At 42.0% G+C, this 20296-nt stretch overlaps 1 protein-coding gene across 2 annotated transcripts in view; it reads left to right on the top strand.

Annotated features, from left to right (window-relative positions):
* Positions 1-20296, top strand: part of smyd3 (SET and MYND domain containing 3) — a 35480-nt gene that overhangs the window by 3719 nt on the left and 11465 nt on the right. For both annotated transcript variants that reach the window (XM_057014889.1, XM_057014900.1), the window contains exons 2-5: positions 4187-4250; positions 4322-4429; positions 4630-4687; positions 4849-4997. In XM_057014889.1, the coding sequence (XP_056870869.1) occupies positions 4187-4250; positions 4322-4429; positions 4630-4687; positions 4849-4997 (379 nt within the window). The remainder of the gene's footprint in view (positions 1-4186; positions 4251-4321; positions 4430-4629; positions 4688-4848; positions 4998-20296) is intronic.

Raw genomic sequence — 20296 nt, 5'->3', positions numbered from 1 at the left:
ATGGTGTGTCCTGCGAGGGATGGGTGACCTAACCCGGGTTCATTCCTGCCCCTCAGCCAGTGACTGCTGGGATAGACTGCATAAGTCCTTCCATATGGGCCATGGCCAGAAGGTGTGCTGTGTCAGGCCCATACGCCAGTATTTATGGGGCTGTTGGGGGCAGTAATAAAGAAGCACAACCACTTTTCCTTTGTGCAGGGAGGAAAAAGATGAGCTCTAGCAGAACCCAACAAAATGATCTCCAGCAAGCCAACCGCATTCATGCTTCTGTCCAGACTGTCACAGCCTCTTTGAAGGTGGCTCCTGAGCTGGCAGCTTGGCACTGCGCACCCCGATTGGAGTTTGTCAGAGAACGCCAAAACTGGTTATCCTCCACATTGGTTCCCTGTTCTCTTCTCAGATGAGAGCAGGTTCACACTGAATACATGTGACAGACTCAAGAGAATCTGGAGATGCAGCTGCTTGTGTTGTTGCATCCACTGCAGTGCAAGCACAGATGGACCAGGAGATGCCTGATGCCCCAGTACAGGGTTTCCAAGTACCGTAGAATATTAATTCCTGAGAGGTGGAAGGTTATGTTTATTTTTAGCCAATGTATTTGAGAATGCAGACAATGAGTATTTTTGCATATTGAATCAATACTTAAGATGGTTATTGTGAAAGATCTGTAACAATATTCCTTGACTGTTGAGTGGTGCAGAGTAACAGAATGGTATAAAAGGGGAACAGCACAATGACTTTGTCAGGTGGAATTGAACAAAGTAAGAAAGCCTGACAGTGACAGGTTTCCAGGTTTGCAGACACTGAGAAAGAAGAAAGACTGTCTCTTTTAAATTCAACGTTCTGTATTACTGAAAACTCATTTAATGTTATTCATGAGTAATCCTGCAGCGGTACATCCAAAAGTCATTTTCTTCTTAAAATGTGTCAGAAAGATGTAAGATGGGAGGAAGAATTTAGAAGAAGTATGGAAGGAGCCTGAGGAGAGAGTGCTGAGATCAGACGGATGATGAGAAAGTATCATAATCTCTGCATTAAGATAAGGACTCTTTGTCAACTATAATAATATGAGAGAGGGTTTGTTATTTATTCCCTTCTTTTTATCATCCACATATATAAATTTAGCCTTGTTCATTCTTTGGTTCACCACATCTACAGTCTGTAGCAATATATTTTTGTGGCCTGGAGGCTGATTTTTGGGCCATCTTTATGTATTTGAACAAGGAAATAATGTGAATAAAATGTACAGTCTAGGTTTTTTCCGCTGAACTGCTTTATCCCCAAAGGACAAAAGAATAAACAGTCATATGCTGCTGCTGCTGCAGTCCATATTTCATTCTTGTTGTTTCGTTCTCATTCTTGTAATGAGAGTAACAGTATCCTGAGTCACATGACCTTTACCAAGTCTAGATGTTCATTTTTATTTATCAGATATGAATTCTGCTGCCAGGGTTATAAGACCAGAATCTGCACGCTGCTGTGTGTGTTTGGGAAGGTAAATTCTCAGAGCTTATCTGTCTGCAGGCAGTCAGAATAACAGTCGACATGTTGGTGCCGTTGAGCATTAATGCTGTTTAGTATCTGCATAAAAGGTGGCAGATGAATCTATTTGCCTCCTACTCCTTGTCAGGTGGTGCATCTGCAATGACTCTGAGCTGTGAATGCCTATAAGTCCTGGTTGGTTAAAAATAAATGTAATTTGAAGTAGTACGGTATTTTCACGACTATAAGGCGCACCTAAAAGCCTAGAATTTTCTAAAAAATCTACGGTGCGCCTTTTAACCCGGAGCGCCTTTTGTATGGATTACGGTAATATTGGTTAATCGCGGCTACCGTAGTCAGTAGGCGTGGCCGAGGTAACAGCAGTAAATTCAGTCCCAAACCATTTCTGTCTGTAAAGACCCCAAAATGGCTCCTTGCAAGAGACGCGCTTTTGACGCAGAGTTCAAACTGAAGGCTATCAGTCACGCAGTTGAACACGGAAATCGAGCAGCAGCAAGAGAATTTAACGTGAACGAATCAATGGTGCGGAAGTGGAGGAAGCAACAAGACGACCTGCGCCAGGTAAAGAAGACTCAACGGAGCTTCCGAGGAAACAAAGCAAGAAGTGGATTAACAAAGGAACTCCAGCCGCTAGATATTGGTGTCAACGGGGCATTCAAAACTAGACTGCGAACTGCGTGGGAGCGGTGGATGACGAACGGCGAACACACGTTCACCAAGACGGAGACGGCGCCGAGCGTCATACGTCACTATCTGCCATGGATCGTAAATGCCTGGGCATCGACCGTGGTCCGAGCTTTCGGGAAGGCAGGGATTGTCACTGAAATGCCAGACAACACCAGCGACACCGACCCTGATGACGACTTTGACGAGACGGAGCCGGCCATGTTGGACGCCGTATTCGCACAACTGTTCAATTCGGACACCGAAGAAGAAGAATTCGAGGGATTCCTGGATGAGGAATGAACTGATAAAGTGATCTTTACGTGTTTCTTTTGTGTGTTTACAACTTAACAAGGCTGGTCATACTGTGAATATGGAAATTACCGTTTGAACAACGTTGTTATATTGCTATTGTTATATTGCTATTGCTATCGCTTTGCACTACTTCGAGAGTTCGAGTTACCGTATATTGTGTTTGCACTAACGTTTGATTTACCGCAACGGTACTACGTGATAGAAATGTTGCACTAAATCGAAGATTTATTAAACTCCACTATCCACTTGTGATAAAAATGTTGCACTGCCTGTTATAACTCGCTGTTATTAAACGAACTGTGTTACGCGAAAACACTACGTCACTCAGGAAAAATAATAAAACAGCTGTTTATTCGTTTTGGGAGTGAATAGAGTTGTGAGAACGACGGTTTGTATTCTATTACCGGTAATAAAGTTTGACTGACTTATCTGGCCGTTTTATTGACATTCCTTTTAGCGCAGCTCGATCTAGTGAACGCGTCATGAAACCACAGGCACTACGCAGTTTCTATGCTATGCGCCTTATAACACGGTGCGCCCTGTGTATGAAAATATTTCTAAAATAGGCTGTTAATTGAAGGTGCGCCCTATAATACGGCGCGCCTTATGGTGTGAAAATACGGTACTTGAAATTAGGGTTGGGTTGAATTTAATCAAACACAGAAGCATGCTCTTCTCTCTGGAAGATAACTGTTTAAGCCAAGAAAAGCCACAAATTAAGATGTAAATTTACTCTCCCGGACTGACCTTCAGTATATGTGCATGAAAGATGGATGGACTTCCTGTTGGTGATCTAGACCGTCATTTGTTCTGACCGAAGTCTTTAGTGTCTGTGTTTTGTTTCTGCTTCTCCAGTCGAAGCTGTGCAGAACCTCTCAGTGTTTGGTTCTAGCCTCTTCCTATCTGTCATTACCGCTTCAGCTCCTGAAGTACACGCGTGTGTTTTTAAACTATGGGTGGCTTCCTCGTTCCTGGAACATCTCAGCGTGATAAGAATAGCTGTGTTTTCATCACAGGCTGAGAAAATAAATGTAAGCATTAGATTTCAGACCACAAAATCCACTACAAACAAGGCAGGAGAGGGGAGACAGAAGCCAACATGATGAAGAGGGTCTAAGAGAAAGTGATTTTTGGATACATGACAAAGCCTCAGAGGACCTCCAATCATATACAACGGTCCAGTCAGCTTTAGTTCTTAAAGTAAAAAAGAGAACTGCTGGTGCCGAGTGTGGTAGGTTTGTGTGTTCATATCATGTCTGTTTTTGCCTTTAAGGTTGTTCTAATGTCAGCTGTTACATACATGAGCAAGACCATTGTAATCATTATCTCCATCAATCCTTACGTATTCAACATGATCCCATTTTGAGTGTTAACCTAAAAGCTCTCTTTGTTGTGGTGAATCAGCAATATTTGATCATTTTCATGCAATAATAATCTTCTCATGAACTACTGTCAAAGAAGCCTTGGGGGTCCACGACCCCCTGCACCTATCACTGGGATGTTGGAGAGAGTGGCTGTCATTCTCTGTTTATAGAGGGAAAATGGAAAGAGTGTTGGCCTTTAACAGAAAACAATGATGTCAAATTCTTTTATGTGATTATTTGGGGGCAAACTTCCCATTTTAATCGCTTTGGTTTCTTTTCTCCCCTACTGTTTCTTTGACAAAAAGGGTGAAAAAAATGAGATGTTTCCATCTTTTTTCCAGACATGAAACCTTATTAAGATGTTCGCAGTGCAAGATGGCCCGATACTGTAGTGCCACTTGTCAGGTACCGTACTGCAAGTGCATTTGTGTGGAAGTCTATCTGGCTGTTTGCTAAGATAGAGTTTCTCTCTGCAGAGACGAGCGTGGTCTGACCATAAAAGAGAATGTAAGTGTCTCCAAAGTCTCCTTCCCAGAATTCCCACAGACTCAGTCCGGCTGGCTGCAAGACTCATCTTCGCTATGGTACGATTCTGACATCTCACAGTTATGATACATGATCAGAAAAAAAAATTGATACAACAGAACTAACCATTTGTTGCTGGTGTGTTTGGAAGAATATTTAGTCTGCTCAGAAAACATTTCATTTGAGGGGGTCCTTCAAATCCTCAAAAAAAGCCAAGGAAGAAGTGAAATACTGATCTGTCTTCTTGTTTTAATTCTAGTTGAGTTCATGTAGCAGCAGTAGCGAAGAGCTCTACACTTTAGAAGAACATGAGTCACGTAAGTGTGTGTTTTTCTTGAGTCTGATGCCAGAAAGGAAGAAATGTTGTTTTCTTACTCACATTTGTTCTCTTCCATCATCCTGGGGCCCAGAGATGTGAAGGTATACAGATGTCTCGACTAATGATATGTGTGGGTGTGTGTTTTATGCTTTCTTACAGACCTGACATCTTTGTCTGAGCAGAGGAAACAAGGTTTGTCTCAGCTGGCCACCATGTTAAAGCTCTACCTGCATAAGGAGGTACCTGACCTGCCACAGGACACACCGTCACTGTCCTCCTGCAGAGATGCCCTCAGCCTCATCGCAAAGGTCAGCTCCGTGCTTTTCTACCATATAAACATGCTGAATTTGTCCTTGAAGAATCACCAAGAATTGACATGAAATCAAACTTTAACATTGAACATTCAAATCTACCCTCTCAGAATGAACAGGCTCATAGTACATATTTATACATACTCATAGAATTATATTGCTGACTATATTGTGAAAAAGGCAGTAGATAAAACCTCCCTAGCATCACTTTCAAAGGATGCATCATAGGTGATTCATACCTGTGAACTAAACCAGAACATCTTTGGAAAGGATGAGGGATCAACTTCATTAATTGGAAATCACCTCCAGCTGTTGTATCTGCAAAGCCTTTCTGGAGTTAGGAGGAAATGGAGCGCATACAGCAATAACACTACTATTCAAACAGCTGTCCAGCTGTTTGTAGCCTCTCTGATGCAGGCGATGAGGTCTGTGTATAGACTGAGACTAGACAAGACTATTAAAACTACCACAGTACAAGCTGAATATAAATCTCCTGATTGCTTTTGTATTGAGTCACAAGATATATGAGCACTGGGACACACACACACACACAGATCCTTGTACTTCTATCCTTTCTGAGGACTTCCATAGCATAATACATTCCCCAACCCCAACAATCCAAGACACACACACACACACACACACACACACACACAGGTAAAATAGCCTAACCGCGCATGAACCTATAGAACATAAATACATACCAGCTTTTACAAAGACCCCAACATTTGTCTAAGTGCTTCCCAGTATCTATCATTAGTTCCTCGTGTCTGTGTGTGTGTGTGTGTGTGTGTGTGTGTGTGTGTCTGTGTCTGTGTGTGTGTGTCTGTGTGTGTGTGTGTGTGTTCCCAAAACAACCTGAGGCTGTATTTGCCTAAAACACACCAGCTGGCTTCTCTAGAACTTTAACTAGAAGGTTGTTCCATGTGAACAGATGTTTGATTTCTGTATTGGATGTTTCTCACTAAAACAGCTCATGTGTTCAGGTAAAAACAAAATGTTGGGCTCATATACCATGTTTAAATAGAGCACATCAGCAGCAGTGGTGGTTTTAACTCTTTTGGGGGCTGGGCTGAGAAGTGGAGGGCTCTTGGTTCAAGACCCGGTGACCCATGGACAGTAGGTAGTAGAGGAAGGTGCCAGAATACATTCAGACCTCTACAGAGGTACCCTTGAGCAAGGTGCCGTACGAACAAACGCATCCTTTGCGATGAGCTGGGAACTCATCCAGGGGTGGACCCTGCCTTCACCCACTCCCCGTGACCCCCAAAAGAAAACAAAACAGTGTGATTTAGAGGTGATTTAATGTGACAACCTCATTAACATGAGAATTATAAACTTTATGAATCAACATGTTGCAGGTTTCACTCCCTGTGGTTGAGTTATTTTCTAGCCTGCCAACAGGGGGCACTGTGAACGCATGACCAGGATCATGTGTTAATGATCTGAAGCTTCCTTTCATTCACTTTTGTTTTTCTTTCTGCCTCAGAAAGCTTTGCTGGACTTTCCTTCTTTTTGTTTTTCTTTTTTGTTCCCTCTCTGCCATCTCATCAGGATGGATCTGTCTGTGTTTGTGTCTTTTCATCTGCTTCTTCTGCTGCTGTTTGTTTTTCTGTGTATTTTCATGTCTCTTTCTTTATTATTTTTCCCAATCCATTCAACATTCCCTCCTCCTCTCTCTCTCGCTCTCTCTCTTTCTTTTTTGGTTTAATGGCTGAAGTACATAACAAATGAGAAGTTTATTAGTGTGTATTTGGAAATGTTGAGCAAGCATACCAAAATAGGTCATTAGTGTGTGTCTCTTCTGGGTCTAGTTTTTTACAGTGGGGGAGCATTTTGTGCTATAAAACCATTCTTTATGCTAATAGCTACTCCCTCCACAGCCCACTAATAGTCTTACACAAACACACGCGTGCATGCGCGCCAATTTGCACAATGAAGTCATGCCACAGCATCGTTACTTCTCTTAATATACCCAAGAGAACAAAAAACAATGGAGTGAGGGAGTGTGAGCATTTGTGTGAGTTGGTGCTTCGTTGCTGCAGTGTAAATGATTTTTCTGTCTGCCTGCCTGTCTGTCTGTCTGCCTGCTTCCAGCTCTGGGCAGCTGAGGGTCCAGTCGGACTGGAGAGAGGTGTGTGTAGCTGGGCACCTTTGGTCCTCAACTGAGTGGTGTGTGTGAGGTTCTGCAGTGGTGCAATAAGCGATGATAGATGAGGTCTTGCTGTGGCCTTTTTTATTGCCTCCCCCTGGCAACATCCCCTCAGTGGACACTGAGGAGGGACAGACAGGCAGGCAGGCAGAGAAGGGGAGAGAGCTGCATCTGTTCGTGTTTCAAAAGGAAAATTTCTGTGCACTGGTTGCATTGACTAATGCCTTTTTGCTTGGAATGTGGCTGAATTACATGCTGTTGGGCATGTAAAAGCTTTGAAACCCACTAACACCCCTCACTCAAACACACACACACACACAAACACACGATAACCTTAAATGAATTTCCACCACAGCTAAAATCAGTTTTAGTTAAAATTACACAGGCAGGAGTTGCGTTTGTTAACTTCCGGGCTGTAAAAGTGTGTTTTTCTGTGGAGGTGTGCTGTACAGATGTAACTTGTTTGAGCGTAGGTGTAATTTATTCTCATGTTGTTCCTTTAGTTGTCGTCCATCTGTTGAACAGCAAAACGAGATGCTATCAGTGTCAAACTTCTTACTGTTAACTAAAGAAAATGCATCTCTCCAAACGCATCAGTTTGTTGATCTACGCAGAAGTCCAGGCTGCACTCACCATCTTGGGAAGAAAGTTCTATCCAATAGGATCTTACCTTGAAATAAGGAGCTAAATACAAACAGTCCCACTAAAGAGATGCTCCTTTAGTGATTTATATGAAAACACAAGATTTCCAGCAAATGTATCGAATTTTAAAATAGAAGGTTCCCACAACAATGACCCAAAGAAAGCTTTAATGTTGCTCGACCAAAATATTTGTTCACGGCATTGCAAAAGGCTTTGATTTTTTGTGGCTACTAATTTTAATTTTACGCTCTGTGTCACCTTCCAATTAAAAGCAAACACACACTGTGTACATTACTGAATGCTTTGGAAGGGGAGGCAACATATTTTGCATATATGTTTCTGTGCCTTCAGTCATGTTGTTAATGAATGCAGAGTATGTGAAGTCAATAATCCCAGAATGTTGACTTCCCCAACATCTCCCTCGACTGCCATTGTGGCAGGCAGCGCCTAATTAGCCTTGGGTTTACAAAAACACACATGCAAAGACAAATTTAGATTAGCCTAACGACTTTTAGCCCATCAAGAATGCAGTCACAGACATAGTAGGGTGAGAAAATTAAAAATTGCATTTGTGTAATTGACAGAGATTAGCTGCATGTTTATGTGGGCTTGTGGGGATGCATAAGGTGTGTGGGGCTGGGAATATGGAGCGCTGAGCTTTGAACAAATACATGAAGAAAACAGCTTTAAAGTGGGGTGAGTAAGAGGTGAAAGAGATGGAAACAAATTGGGACAAGTAGTGGTGCTTTATGGCAACAGACATGCTCACCGCCATGAAGAGAAATAAAATTGGCTGTGAGAATAGTAGAGTGCTGTGAGAGTGGGGAGATGATTGCAAATGTATAAAAACAAGGAGGGTGTGCTTGCACAAGCAAGTAATAGATTGAAGAAGAGAATGAATTTAAATAATTTCATCATGGTGTTTAAAATAACCACCCTGTGAGCTTCTGTTAGCACATGAAAGAAGAGAATCCTGAAGCAGACCAGCAGAAGGTCTGCAGCAGGTCAGTTAATGGCCACAAAACTTAAGGTTTCATCAAATAATGATGCTGAATGCAGCACAGTCATGGAACCCAGATCAAAAGTTCAAATTATTCATGATGATCAAACAAGACCAACCTGCAGCACGGACCCAAGATGGCTCAGGATTTCGGTCGTGGGTGCCCCTGCTCTGATATGTTGATGTAGGATCGCTAAACTTCATGAAAATGTCCACTGCTGAAGAAGAGCTTGTGTTTTCTTCTGCTGAATTAGCTCAGAACAGGTTTGAAAATGGACACTTGAGACATTTGAAGTCAGTCTCCACATCAAGGACTGTGAAGAGAGATGGAAATGCTGTAGTCCGTAAACCTCTGCCTTCATACCTGTTCATATCTCCCTGACCACCATCTGCACGCAAAGAAATCCCACAGGGCTGCTCTCAAGTGAATGAAATCTCAGCTTTTGTGGCAATGTATATGCTATGTATATCAAGTAATATATATAGTACATTATTATTTATATATATACAGTATATATGTGTGTGTGTGTGTGTGTGTGTGTGTGTGTGTATGGATGAATCCTCATCTTTTCTCTGCTGTATGTTCAAATTGAATCTGGGGGGAATGGGGAAGGAGATTAACTCTTTGAAGGAATGGAATAAATTCATTTGCTTCAAACACACACATGCCTGGATCTGGCTGATTAGAAAATGAAATGGCAAAAGACCCCTTTAGAATCTTTTCACTTGCTCCTCTGGGTAAAGTTCAGCTTCTCCAGACCTGCCTGATAGCAACATGGACATGTTATGAAAGACTACTAAACTTACAAACAAGCTTGGTTTGTCTTTTCATTTACTCATCGCATCACTGTGTAAATCAGGGTGAGCCTATAAATGCAATCAAGTCTAAATATGCAGGTCTCAAGTGTGCTCTCATCCTCCCGCCATTCTCCTTTCCTGCTCTACTGTCTGAAGGTCGTTACCATGTTATGTAAAGCTTCCAGAAACGCCGTCTGTAGAGACAAAGATGTTGATGCTTCCTGCTGAAGAATGCTTAAAAGCTATAAATCAGTGGTCCCCTGAGTCTGTTCCCCCTTCTTCTTTAACCACAGCCAAACATTAAACCTTCCCTTCCCTCACAGACAATGTGACACACCTTATCTCAAGTCTTCTTGTGTTTGGAACTCTTTTGTTGAACTATGTAGACTCATGCACTTGAATCCTCCAGAATCCTGTCTGCTGCAGCTCATTAAGAAGGGGGTTATTTTTAGTCCAGGGCCGGTAAATGAATGCATCTGCTCGTGTTTTTATGTGTGGAGGATTGTTGTCTCAGTGGCTGCAGAGATTAGCGCTCATTCTGTAAGCGCTTTCTCTCTGTCTCCATTTTAATGGGCATTCATGCTGTGCCCACTCTTGTTAAACATCAGCAGCTCATCAGGAACACGAACACACTCCGTAACCATGCACAGGGGCTGGGGAAAAAGAATTAATCTTTTCAAACTTTGTTGTGTATTTTAACATTTCCTTTAAATGAAAACAGATGGTGGGGGTACTGTCATGCCTTCCTGGACCCTCACACAAAATATAAAATCACTGTTGCAGCCTGATTAGGTGAGGCTGCACCAACAGCTGCTTCTTTCAAAGTTTGAGTGTCAAAATAAAACCTATTTTTTACAGTACATAGCGCCTCCTAGAACCTGACTTACACTTTTAATGAACTATGTTATTATTCAGTCCCTAGTCTGAATAAACACTGCAAACTATTTTCTCAATATTTAGTATAAACTGATAATCTTTCACTGAGGGGGGAAAATCTGTTTATAAAAGTTAGAACATCTGGACTGTGATGTCTTGGATGAATTGGTTAACCTTTGTCCAGATGTTTTGTGCCATGTGTAATGCGTCTCGCTATTTTTAAATGGTGTTATCAGAATAATGGAGGTTTCTGAGCAACAGTTTATGAGTACCATCGTATTTGTTTTATAATGATGCAACACTCGTATCGGCATGGACGATTAAAGGAAAATGGCGGATGTGGATAATTGAGAAAAGTGTGAAGAGCAGAGATGATGTGGACACTTGGTCAGCCTCAGCAGAGAATCTGCACACGCTTGCTCTTTTCTGTAATGCCTAACAATTTGTCATCCTTACTCCCACCTCTTTCCTTTCCTTCTCTCTTTCTCTCCTACATCTAATTATTTTTCCCATCTTTAAGACTCACCAGGTTTATGAGATTTGAACAAAACCCCCCGGGAGGTCATGTTTTTAACCATCATTCAGATGAATGCTGCCCCAGCATTGTTTAAATAATGTGTTCCAGTCTTTTCTGTTGAAAGGATATTTATTTATTTAACCTCCTGTTTAGGCTCCACGCTGCACTCTTTTATTTTCTCCATTATCTTTTTTTCCTGCTCGCACGGCTCTGCAGATGGAACTGGACCGCTGAGCTCAGCGCCCCAGCACCTGACCTTTATTTTGATTTGAAAAAGGAAACCTTTCATTATTTATGCATAACGTAAACACCTTATTTCAGGGGTTACAAACGTAGTGAATAAATTAATTTGCTGGTAAATCATTGCTGCACGTGGATCTGTCTCATATTCCACCTGTTCATTTAGTTGGTGCATCTCTGTGTAATGGTGTGGAGACGAGAGTCCAGTGATGAGGGTTCTTATGTGGTTGGTAATAACAGCCAGTCAGATTTGATCCAGTCAAGATTTTTCCTCAGCTGAAGGGGGAGAACCAGCATTTTTTTTTTTTTTGAGTGTTCCCATCACTGCAACATTTGCATAGACAACACGCTTCAAACACATTTGTCACACCACAAATGCCCCATCCTGTAAGACATTTCATAAATATCAGCTAAGAATATATTCCCTGGGCTCTCCTTAACCTGCAGTGGTCCACCTCTAATCTAAAGCTGCGTTTCTGTTCTTCTCTGTGAATAGTGAAATGTTTTAGTGGGCAGGTTTGTGCCAGATAGTCCCAACAGCAATCTACACAAACATGATATTGAAAGGGTGTAATGCACCTGTGCTTGTGTCAGCAGGTTGCCGGACTGATTCTGAGCAGCATTGAAACAGTTGGCACAGACCGATAGATGCTTCAGCTTTGAACTGTCCTTTTCTCATGTTTAAGACCGAAAACTGGAGTTATTGCCTACATTAGTGGCTAAAATTACCTCAGAAAACATTATGGTTTGGGAGTTATTCATTTTATCTTCTGTCTCACCGAGACTGATGGCTTGAGATGTAAGGCTTGTGTCCCTTGGAAACACCCCCAGGTGGAGATAGAGAGCAGACAGATGAGTAGGTGGAGGAGATTACAGGAGGAGGATGGCCAAACACACACTTTCATGTATCCCAGTGGACCCATTATGAAGACGGCACGCCCCTTTAATTGACTCTTACTACAGGCTGTTATCAGAGAGAGTGGGAGGGGACTGGGAAAAAGTTTCAGGTCCACTGATGTGAAATTTCAGGCAGTTCTTTTTCATGGGTTGTGTTTTCAGCAGCTATTGGATGTGAATGACTTAATCATTTCTGCCATCATTCATCTGTGCAGCCTTGCACTATAGGCATTGTTTTTTTTTCCATAGAATAAATGTACTGTAACCACTTTTATTTAACCTTTGTGGTCAGCTTTCGCCTCCCCTGGCGACATAAATAAAAAATAACTACAATAGTCGTGGAACAAACCTGTGAGATGAAAAATTCCCTCATGTGTCTTTATATCAAAATCCATACCAAGAAGTGATTTGTCTGCCATGGCCCAGTCCTGTCAGCCCTTTACAGTCAGGACCATAATCATTTAATGACCGATCGATGACCAGAACAATGTAACTTTAAATGAGTGTAAATTGTAGTCTCCTTTTGTATTTCCTTCCAAAGAAATAAAATTCTAAAGCAAATATTAGAGGGGAAAATAGCTTTGTGATTAAAGAAGGCATTTAGTCAAAGAGTTGTCAGTGTGAGTGAGTGGGTGGGTAGGCGTGGGGGGGTTTAAATCAGGTGCATTCATTAGGTGTGTGCCATTAGCTTGGAGTTGCATTTAATTCCATTCCAACACAAATCGGACGTCAGAATCAGAATGAATCACGCTGGTGTTGATTGAGCTTGAGTGCTTTGGTCCATCCAGACAGGTGTGTTATATCTGCCAATTTCAGGTGTTGTTCAAGGACAAGTAAAACTAGCAAAGAGCAGAAGATAAGTGATTTGTGGACAGTTACAAACTATCAGGTTCTGAGCTCATAAAATCCTCTAACATGAACATGAAAGGGCCTCTGGGGGTGTCTGTGGGGGTGGTTCTCATTCCATTTAGCTGACACCTCAGAAATGAGGTTTTGATCTGTTATTCCACATCAAAACTCACCACACCCTTCTGCTGCTCTCGCCGCTGCCTCTACCACCCGACTCCTTCATCCTTTCATCATGACAGGTATGATGGTGAACTCGCTCTGGGCCTAACACCTCTCTCAAAGAATGGCCAATGAGCTGATGAAGAGGAGCGTGGACAAGTGGGGGTGGGAAGGGAGGAATAGGAGAGAAGGGTTTAGGAAGGAGGAATAGAAGCGAGGGTTTCACATTTGAGCAATGTGAAAATTCTAAATGAAGAACTGGCTTCTCTCTGTCCTCATTAGATTCCTCCATTCGGCTTTCTCAGCAGTGGGCAGCCAGTGGGTTGTTTTTAGGACTCACTTAGTTCTGATTGTTAACTAAGCGCAGCGTCATATTCTGTTATCTTAAAAAGGAAAAGCGAACTGCATGCTCTTGCACATAAAATATTCAAGGTAACTAAGATTCCCTCATTTTTATTAATCCTTTTTGTCCTTCATTTATTTGGACATGTTTCTGTAGTGGTGTTCCTCTTGTCTTGGTCCCATACTGAAAGAAATAGACACCCACCCAGAGGTTTCACCTCCATGTCATCAGTATTGTAGAAAGCAGTTAATGAGACACTTATTGAGTTTAATGTCCAGCCAGACCTCCAAACACTTGACTGATGGTCTCGTCACCAGCAGCTCAGTTTCATTATGTTTAGAAAGGCAGTCGATGGAGACAAAGATCTATTCTCCTGTTTTTCTGGAGAGTGGACGCTGTGACTGAGTGTCTGACATCACTGGCCAAAGAAAATGACTGTGTGTATGTGCACATGTGTGATATTTCCATCATGCTGTTTGAAGCTGCTGGAAGCTTGCCTCCAGCCAGTCACCTGCTGTTGCCCCCCCCCCCCCCCCCCCCCACCCCCCACCCCCCACCCCTCCCGATTTGTGTCTTCAGTCTTTCTGCTCTCCTGTTCTGCATCTCTCTCTGTCTCTCATAGAGGAGTAATGAGGACCATGTTCCACAGCAGTAAACACATACCAGCAGAAAATTCATGTTAACAGTGCAGGAATAACGGATCCATATGAATAAACCAAGACTTGAAGCACCCTCTGTGTGTATCTGCATGCTCTGTATCACTCTTCCTACAGGTGGATGTGTGTGTGCATGTGTGTGTGCTGTCCACTGCTCTGTTGTCCCTTCCTCTGGACATTGAGGCCCAAACATTCGCTCACTTCGACAGTGAGACACAGACAGATATAGTTCAGGGGCCCGTCTCTCTACTAGTTTAACCTGGTGTTCATCTTACAAAGGCCAGATGATTCTAACACAAAGTGAGTGTCTCACTGGCAGAGCCCTGATGAGTTTGGACATGATGGTCCATGAGCCCACAAGCCCTGCATACAGAGTGAAGATCTTTGTTAATATAGGGGTCTGTTGGTAGAGTTTACCTGTTTATTATGTACAGCTTGAACTACCCCTGGATGTCTGTCTGTCTTCTGCGGGTCAATGCTCATTCCTTCTCAGGACTTTGCAGAATGATGATCCAGAATTCCATCCGGGACCACATCAAATCCACCGTTCTACGATTTAAGATTCATTCCATGTTTATAAGAGTCTTGTTTGTAATATTATATAACTGCTCTGTCATTCTTTGTTTTCTTTTGTTCTTTTTTTCTCCGTAAACCTTGATATGTTCCGATTTAGTGGGTTGTCTCGGATGGCATCTACTTTCTGGCTGTTCTCCATCATCTTGGGATTTTGCTTTCTCTTTCTTCCTTTTGATGCTTTCTTTTTGTGTTTTTCACTGTCTGCCTTGTCGTCTCTGCCCCTGGGCTCCTGGTTTGTTCCTGAGACAAAAATATCATCCATAAAGTTCCACTAATTAACTGCCGTGTGTGTGTGTCTGTGTGTGTGTGATGTGCTGACATTGCTCTCTCTCCTCTCCCTTTCTTTCCTTTTCTCTCTTCTCCCTCTCCCTCTTTCTCCCCCTTTACCTTTCTGTACCTCCCTCCCCCCTTTCTCTATCCCCCTCTCTTCGCCTTCACCCTCCCTTTCTTTCTCTCCCTTCCTCTCTCCCCTCCCTGGATAACAATCAGTTTGAGGTTTTGTCCTATTTGTTGTGTTTGTTCTGTAAATAAATGAATTATTGAGCATGTGAGTGATAAATGGGACACATTTTTATAGACAACGCACAGCAGTGAATGAACAATGAAACTTTCTTTACTTTATAGTTATGCAATCCTAAAATGGCTTTGTTAAAAAGTAGAAAACAAACAGTCCTCATAAAAATAAATAGACCTCATCATAAAATCTGCTTGGGCTAAAGAGACACCACAAGGACAGATGTAGAACAATAAAGATCAGGTCAAACACGGTGTCCACTGTGGATCATTTCGGATGGGTAATGAGACGCCCAAGGAGCCATTACTCTCAATAGTTCATGTGCATAGATCTGAAGTATTTTAGATTTTTTTTAATTCACATGAAACCATCAACATTTTATTAAATACTGTGTCCATTGAAGTGCCAACATCCACTTCATCTGAAGCCTGGGCTGCAGTGTGAACGCGCTGGTCAGGATGGTGCACTATCGTAAAAAGAATAATTATTTTTTAGATGAGTTTATGAGTTTGTGTGGTCTGCTGTGTCCAGTGAAGGGGCATACTCAGGTACACATTTGAATAGCCAAAGAGATGACTGCAGCTTAGCAAAAGCTGGACTCTATTTCAATAAGGGTGTGAATTCATGCTGATTTGGTTTGTATTCTTGTAGTGCAGTGGTCACGACACCAGTTAAACTGGGAATGACCTGTAAATGTCAGGATCTGACTTTGTTAACATATGACTCAACATTATTCTTGACTGTATGTTCCACAGTTTACAGTTGGTTTGGATTAATTTAACTTTACAAATAAAATGACTGCCAAAGTTCTGGGTGTTGTTATAGCGGTTCGTTTTTTCAGGAAAAAATATATTCAGAACTGACTCATCCACTTTTACTGTGGAAGGAGAAAAACTAAGCTCCCATAATGACCTTGTGATTAAGACCGCAACAGAGAAGTCAAGCGGCTAAAAACAATTTCCTGCAAAGAAACCTCTGAAAGTGATATCTTTCTCTATTTAACTTCACCCCCAACTCCTTCAGGTGTGACCTGCACACAAAATATCCACTCGACTAAACTTTTTCTCTTAGTCTTTGTTTCCTCCATCCTTGTTTTTATTTTTGCCTCATTAGGCATATTTCCCATTGCGATGGAGAAAAGAGATGGCCTCACATGAAACGAACCTGAAAGTCCCCTAAACTAAAGCTGTGCAGCAACGGTTGACCCAGCAGAAGCTCAGAGCTTATCAGCTCAAGAGGAACAAGCTCAACAAATCCAAGCAGACTGTCAATGTTTGACTGTTGCAATCTTGAGCTGGTATCTTGAACACACAGGTTGTGTGTGTGTGTGTGTTTGAGGGGGGGCAAGTACTAAAGCAACTTGCATTATTTTATATACTCTATGTTGTGGATTTTTGTGAGAAAAAGTGCTTTTCTTCTGCACAGGCTGTGTTTTAAGTCATCTTAAAACACATCTGACTACACATCTTGGACTTTTATTGACAGTTTTCCTTATTTGCTCTTCTGCTTGGTTTTTAGAAGACGTTTCCCTGAGTGAACTTCAGCACCGACCAGTTCACTAATGGCTCTGTTCTCCTTCCCACCTGTTGCATCTTCATTTTCATCCAAAAATCTCACTGTTCTCTCCCTCCTGCTACTCTCTTACATTGTTCCCTGCTGTCCTGTTTTTGTTCTTCTTTGCTCCCTGTTTATTTTCATCTTTTTTCATATTTTCGTGTCGGTTCCACCCCAATTTTCACGATGCACTTTGATGTGTTACACTGGATCCATTCAACAACTTTCTACACAATGTTTGTGTTTCCAGCTCCATCCCAGAAGCAGCCTGTCATGGAGGAAACATGGCAGGTTCATTTTTTACACAACCTGGATGGAGGACTGCAGGGTGAACGGGATGTTTATGGCATCAGTCAATCACAGACGTTTGTTAAAATTGAAATAAAGCTTTTCACCAGGCTAAGAATCAATACGTAAAGCAGATATATGGATAAGAGACGTAGCCAAATAATCCAGTTTGAGTACTGTATTCAGTGGACACTGCTGATGAGTGGTTTGTATTCTTGATGATTTTGACTGGCTGGACTGGTTGGACTGGATTCTGTCCGCATTAGTTTCATTAGGCGCTCTGTCTACTTTAGGACCGTCTGTCGTCCCGGTGGTTTCAATTATTTAATGTAGTCAGACATCACTCAGAATTAAGGAAGGTTTTATGTTTGTTTGTTTGTTTGGCTTCATATTTCCTGACTAATTGTATCTGTCTGTCAGTCTGTAGCTAAATGAGAAAACAATGACTGGCTTATAAATTATTGATCAAAGCAAAGCACACACACACACACACACACACATGCAGTGCCTGATTGTGTCAAACGGCCTTTGTACTTTTTCTAGTTTGACAGTAATTGAACTTCTTCCAGCAACATTAGAGACATAAACCATCTCATTACAAGTTTTTGAACTGACACCCCAAAGTAATCCAATTCTGCACACTGAACTGACAGGACCCCCCCAATCCCAAACCACCAGCCACCCATTTGAGGAGCCACCCATAGATTATCCGTTTGTTCTTCCCTCATCTTGCTCCCAGAATACTCTGACAGTGCAGCTCTGTGAGCTGACTGAAGGTTCTGTGTGGAGGTTCATTTAGTCTGCTTCACTCTTCTTCTGCAGCAGAGATGGATGGATGTGTTCACTTCTGATTCTGTTACATCCATCCCCATTTCATAATGGCATTAAATCAATGGCAGCTGTAATTTCAGAGAAACACATTTATTTAGAAGTTTTAGCTCAGAAACTTCTGAAAACACTATTGAATCCATCTTTTATGTTATTCTAATTTCCTAATTCTGTGTCTCTTATTTCATTTGTTTGTTTTATCTTACTCCTAAATTACTTCCTAAAAACATTTGGAGAGCCCAAAAGCAAAGAAAAGAACTTTTGTTTGAAGAAGAGTTGTTTTTGTGTGGGAGATGACATTTTAGAGTTGGGAGGTTTCTCGTTCCCGTTCCCATTTTCCACATCACAGGCGTCTCACCACAACCTTCCATCGTCTCCCTGTCGTTGCTCAAGTTCATTCATCTCTCCTGCAAGTTTCATCCAAAAGAATCAGCTAAAATAGATTGTGTGTGAAAGGCAGAAAAAACAAATAAATGAATGTGCACGTCAATATTCTCTGCTGTGCTTTGAAGAAAAGCCCATCAGGAGGAAATGAGGCATCTTTTGCATAGATACAGGGATACTTCAGAGTGCCCAACCACTTCACTTTATCTATCACATTTAAAAAATAAAAGTATTGTTATGTGCTAAGGTTGTAGCAGTACCACCATGGCCTTTACAACCTTCTCAAATATAATACGCAGACCCGCAGAGAACCTTTTTTAATAATTGCACCTTGTAAAGTAACAGGTACAACAGCGGGAGGCTTGTAGCCTCTCATGAGAGGAGAAACGGCTGTTGCCATGGTTTTGAATGAAAATGGGGAATGAAATACTTGCCCATTATGTGAAGCTGGTTATATGCTATTTTTAGTGTTTAAATACTTCTACTGATCATCTAACAATACAGAAAATATTTAAAAGCCTGGACACACTGGTTAAGAGAATCATCTGAACAATCCTTTTGTCTTGTTCACTGGGGCAGATACGTAGACTCAAAAGCCATTGCAACAACACCAACAACACCAAGTATGTTCCTTACCTGTAAGGACGGTGGTCTGTAGCCTTGAGAAGTAAATAAAGAAAAGGGAAAGAATATCTGGTTAACACACTATAACGAGTGGTGAGAGAAGCATATGCCTCACCCAGCCTGATGCTGAATCCTCATGTGTACCTCATGTTGAACATTCCCGACCAATAAAGCTGATGTTCTGAGAAGTTTCTGGTGTGGCCAGCAGTTGCTACTAGGATATGTGAAACTCTAACCATGACCACGGCTCCACTAGCTGTCAGGTTAATGGATGAAATTTGGTTCCCATTCCAGGAATAAGAGTTAACCAGCCTGTAATCAACCATATTAGATCACAAGACCAAACAGCCACCGCCTTTGACCAACTACCCTGAAATAAGTTGTGATAGTTGTTAACTCTCAACTTCAAGGCAGGCACACCTGACTGGACACCCTGCACCCCCACATCATGCTGTCGTACCTCAGGACTTGAGGGGGTCACACTTGGAGGATCAAGGCCAGAGATCAGAGGGATTGGTCGGCAAACTGATTGTGGCCATATAATCTTACATCAGATGCTGTGCTGTGACAGCCCGACTTGGTCGTTAAGCTAACAATGTTCTCTGGGATGCTGCACGACTCCCAGCTCATAGCTGAACTGAGGCTCTGTTCGGTGGACTGGCCAAAGCTTCCTGCGAGCTGGGGGCTGCTTCCTGGGTAAAGTCAAATACCTGATAACACCGAGGGATTAATTAAACTGTTAATCAGAGTTTAAATTACAACTGTCTGTGTGTGTGTGTGTGTGTGTGTGTGCGTGTGTGTGCGTGTGTGTGCGTGTGTGTGCGTGCGTGTGCGTGTGTGTGCGTGCGTGTGCGTGTGTGATAGAGAGAGAGAGAAACTGTCACCCGTCCGATTGACCTCAAACTCTGTAATTCTCAGCCCCCCTTCGGCCCCTCTGGCTGCTGTAATTTCTCATCTCTGTGTGAGCTTTTCCTCTTTACAGCTGTGACTAAACGTCTGCCTCTTCCAAATATGGTAAAAACCTAATTTTTAAATGTAAAATTGTTACCTTTTTCAAATTCTTCTTATCAGGTCAACATTCCAGTTGAAGGAAATGCTATTTACTTTCTTGAACTCCTCTACCTTGATATATGTTCTACCTGAGTGTTAATTCTGTTTTTATGTAATAAGATGTTGAGGAGTAACTTCAGAGTGGAGGGTCGAGGACACTCTGAGATTATTCTGGACATACATCCACTGATGTGCAATGATGATTCATAAATAAAAAGTATTCTCCAGCCCTCACGTGTGTGTATGAGGATGATGATCAAGATGCTTGTTGTTATACTGTATATTATATAACAAAATACAGTATATCACAGTAATATTATATTAATGTAGAATTTGTCCGTCATTGCTG

This window comes from Takifugu flavidus, chromosome 2 (genome assembly GCF_003711565.1).
Source record: "Takifugu flavidus isolate HTHZ2018 chromosome 2, ASM371156v2, whole genome shotgun sequence".
NCBI lineage: Eukaryota > Metazoa > Chordata > Actinopteri > Tetraodontiformes > Tetraodontidae > Takifugu > Takifugu flavidus.
Note: the sequence above shows the minus strand (reverse complement) of the source record. Positions and strands in the feature narration are given on the sequence as shown.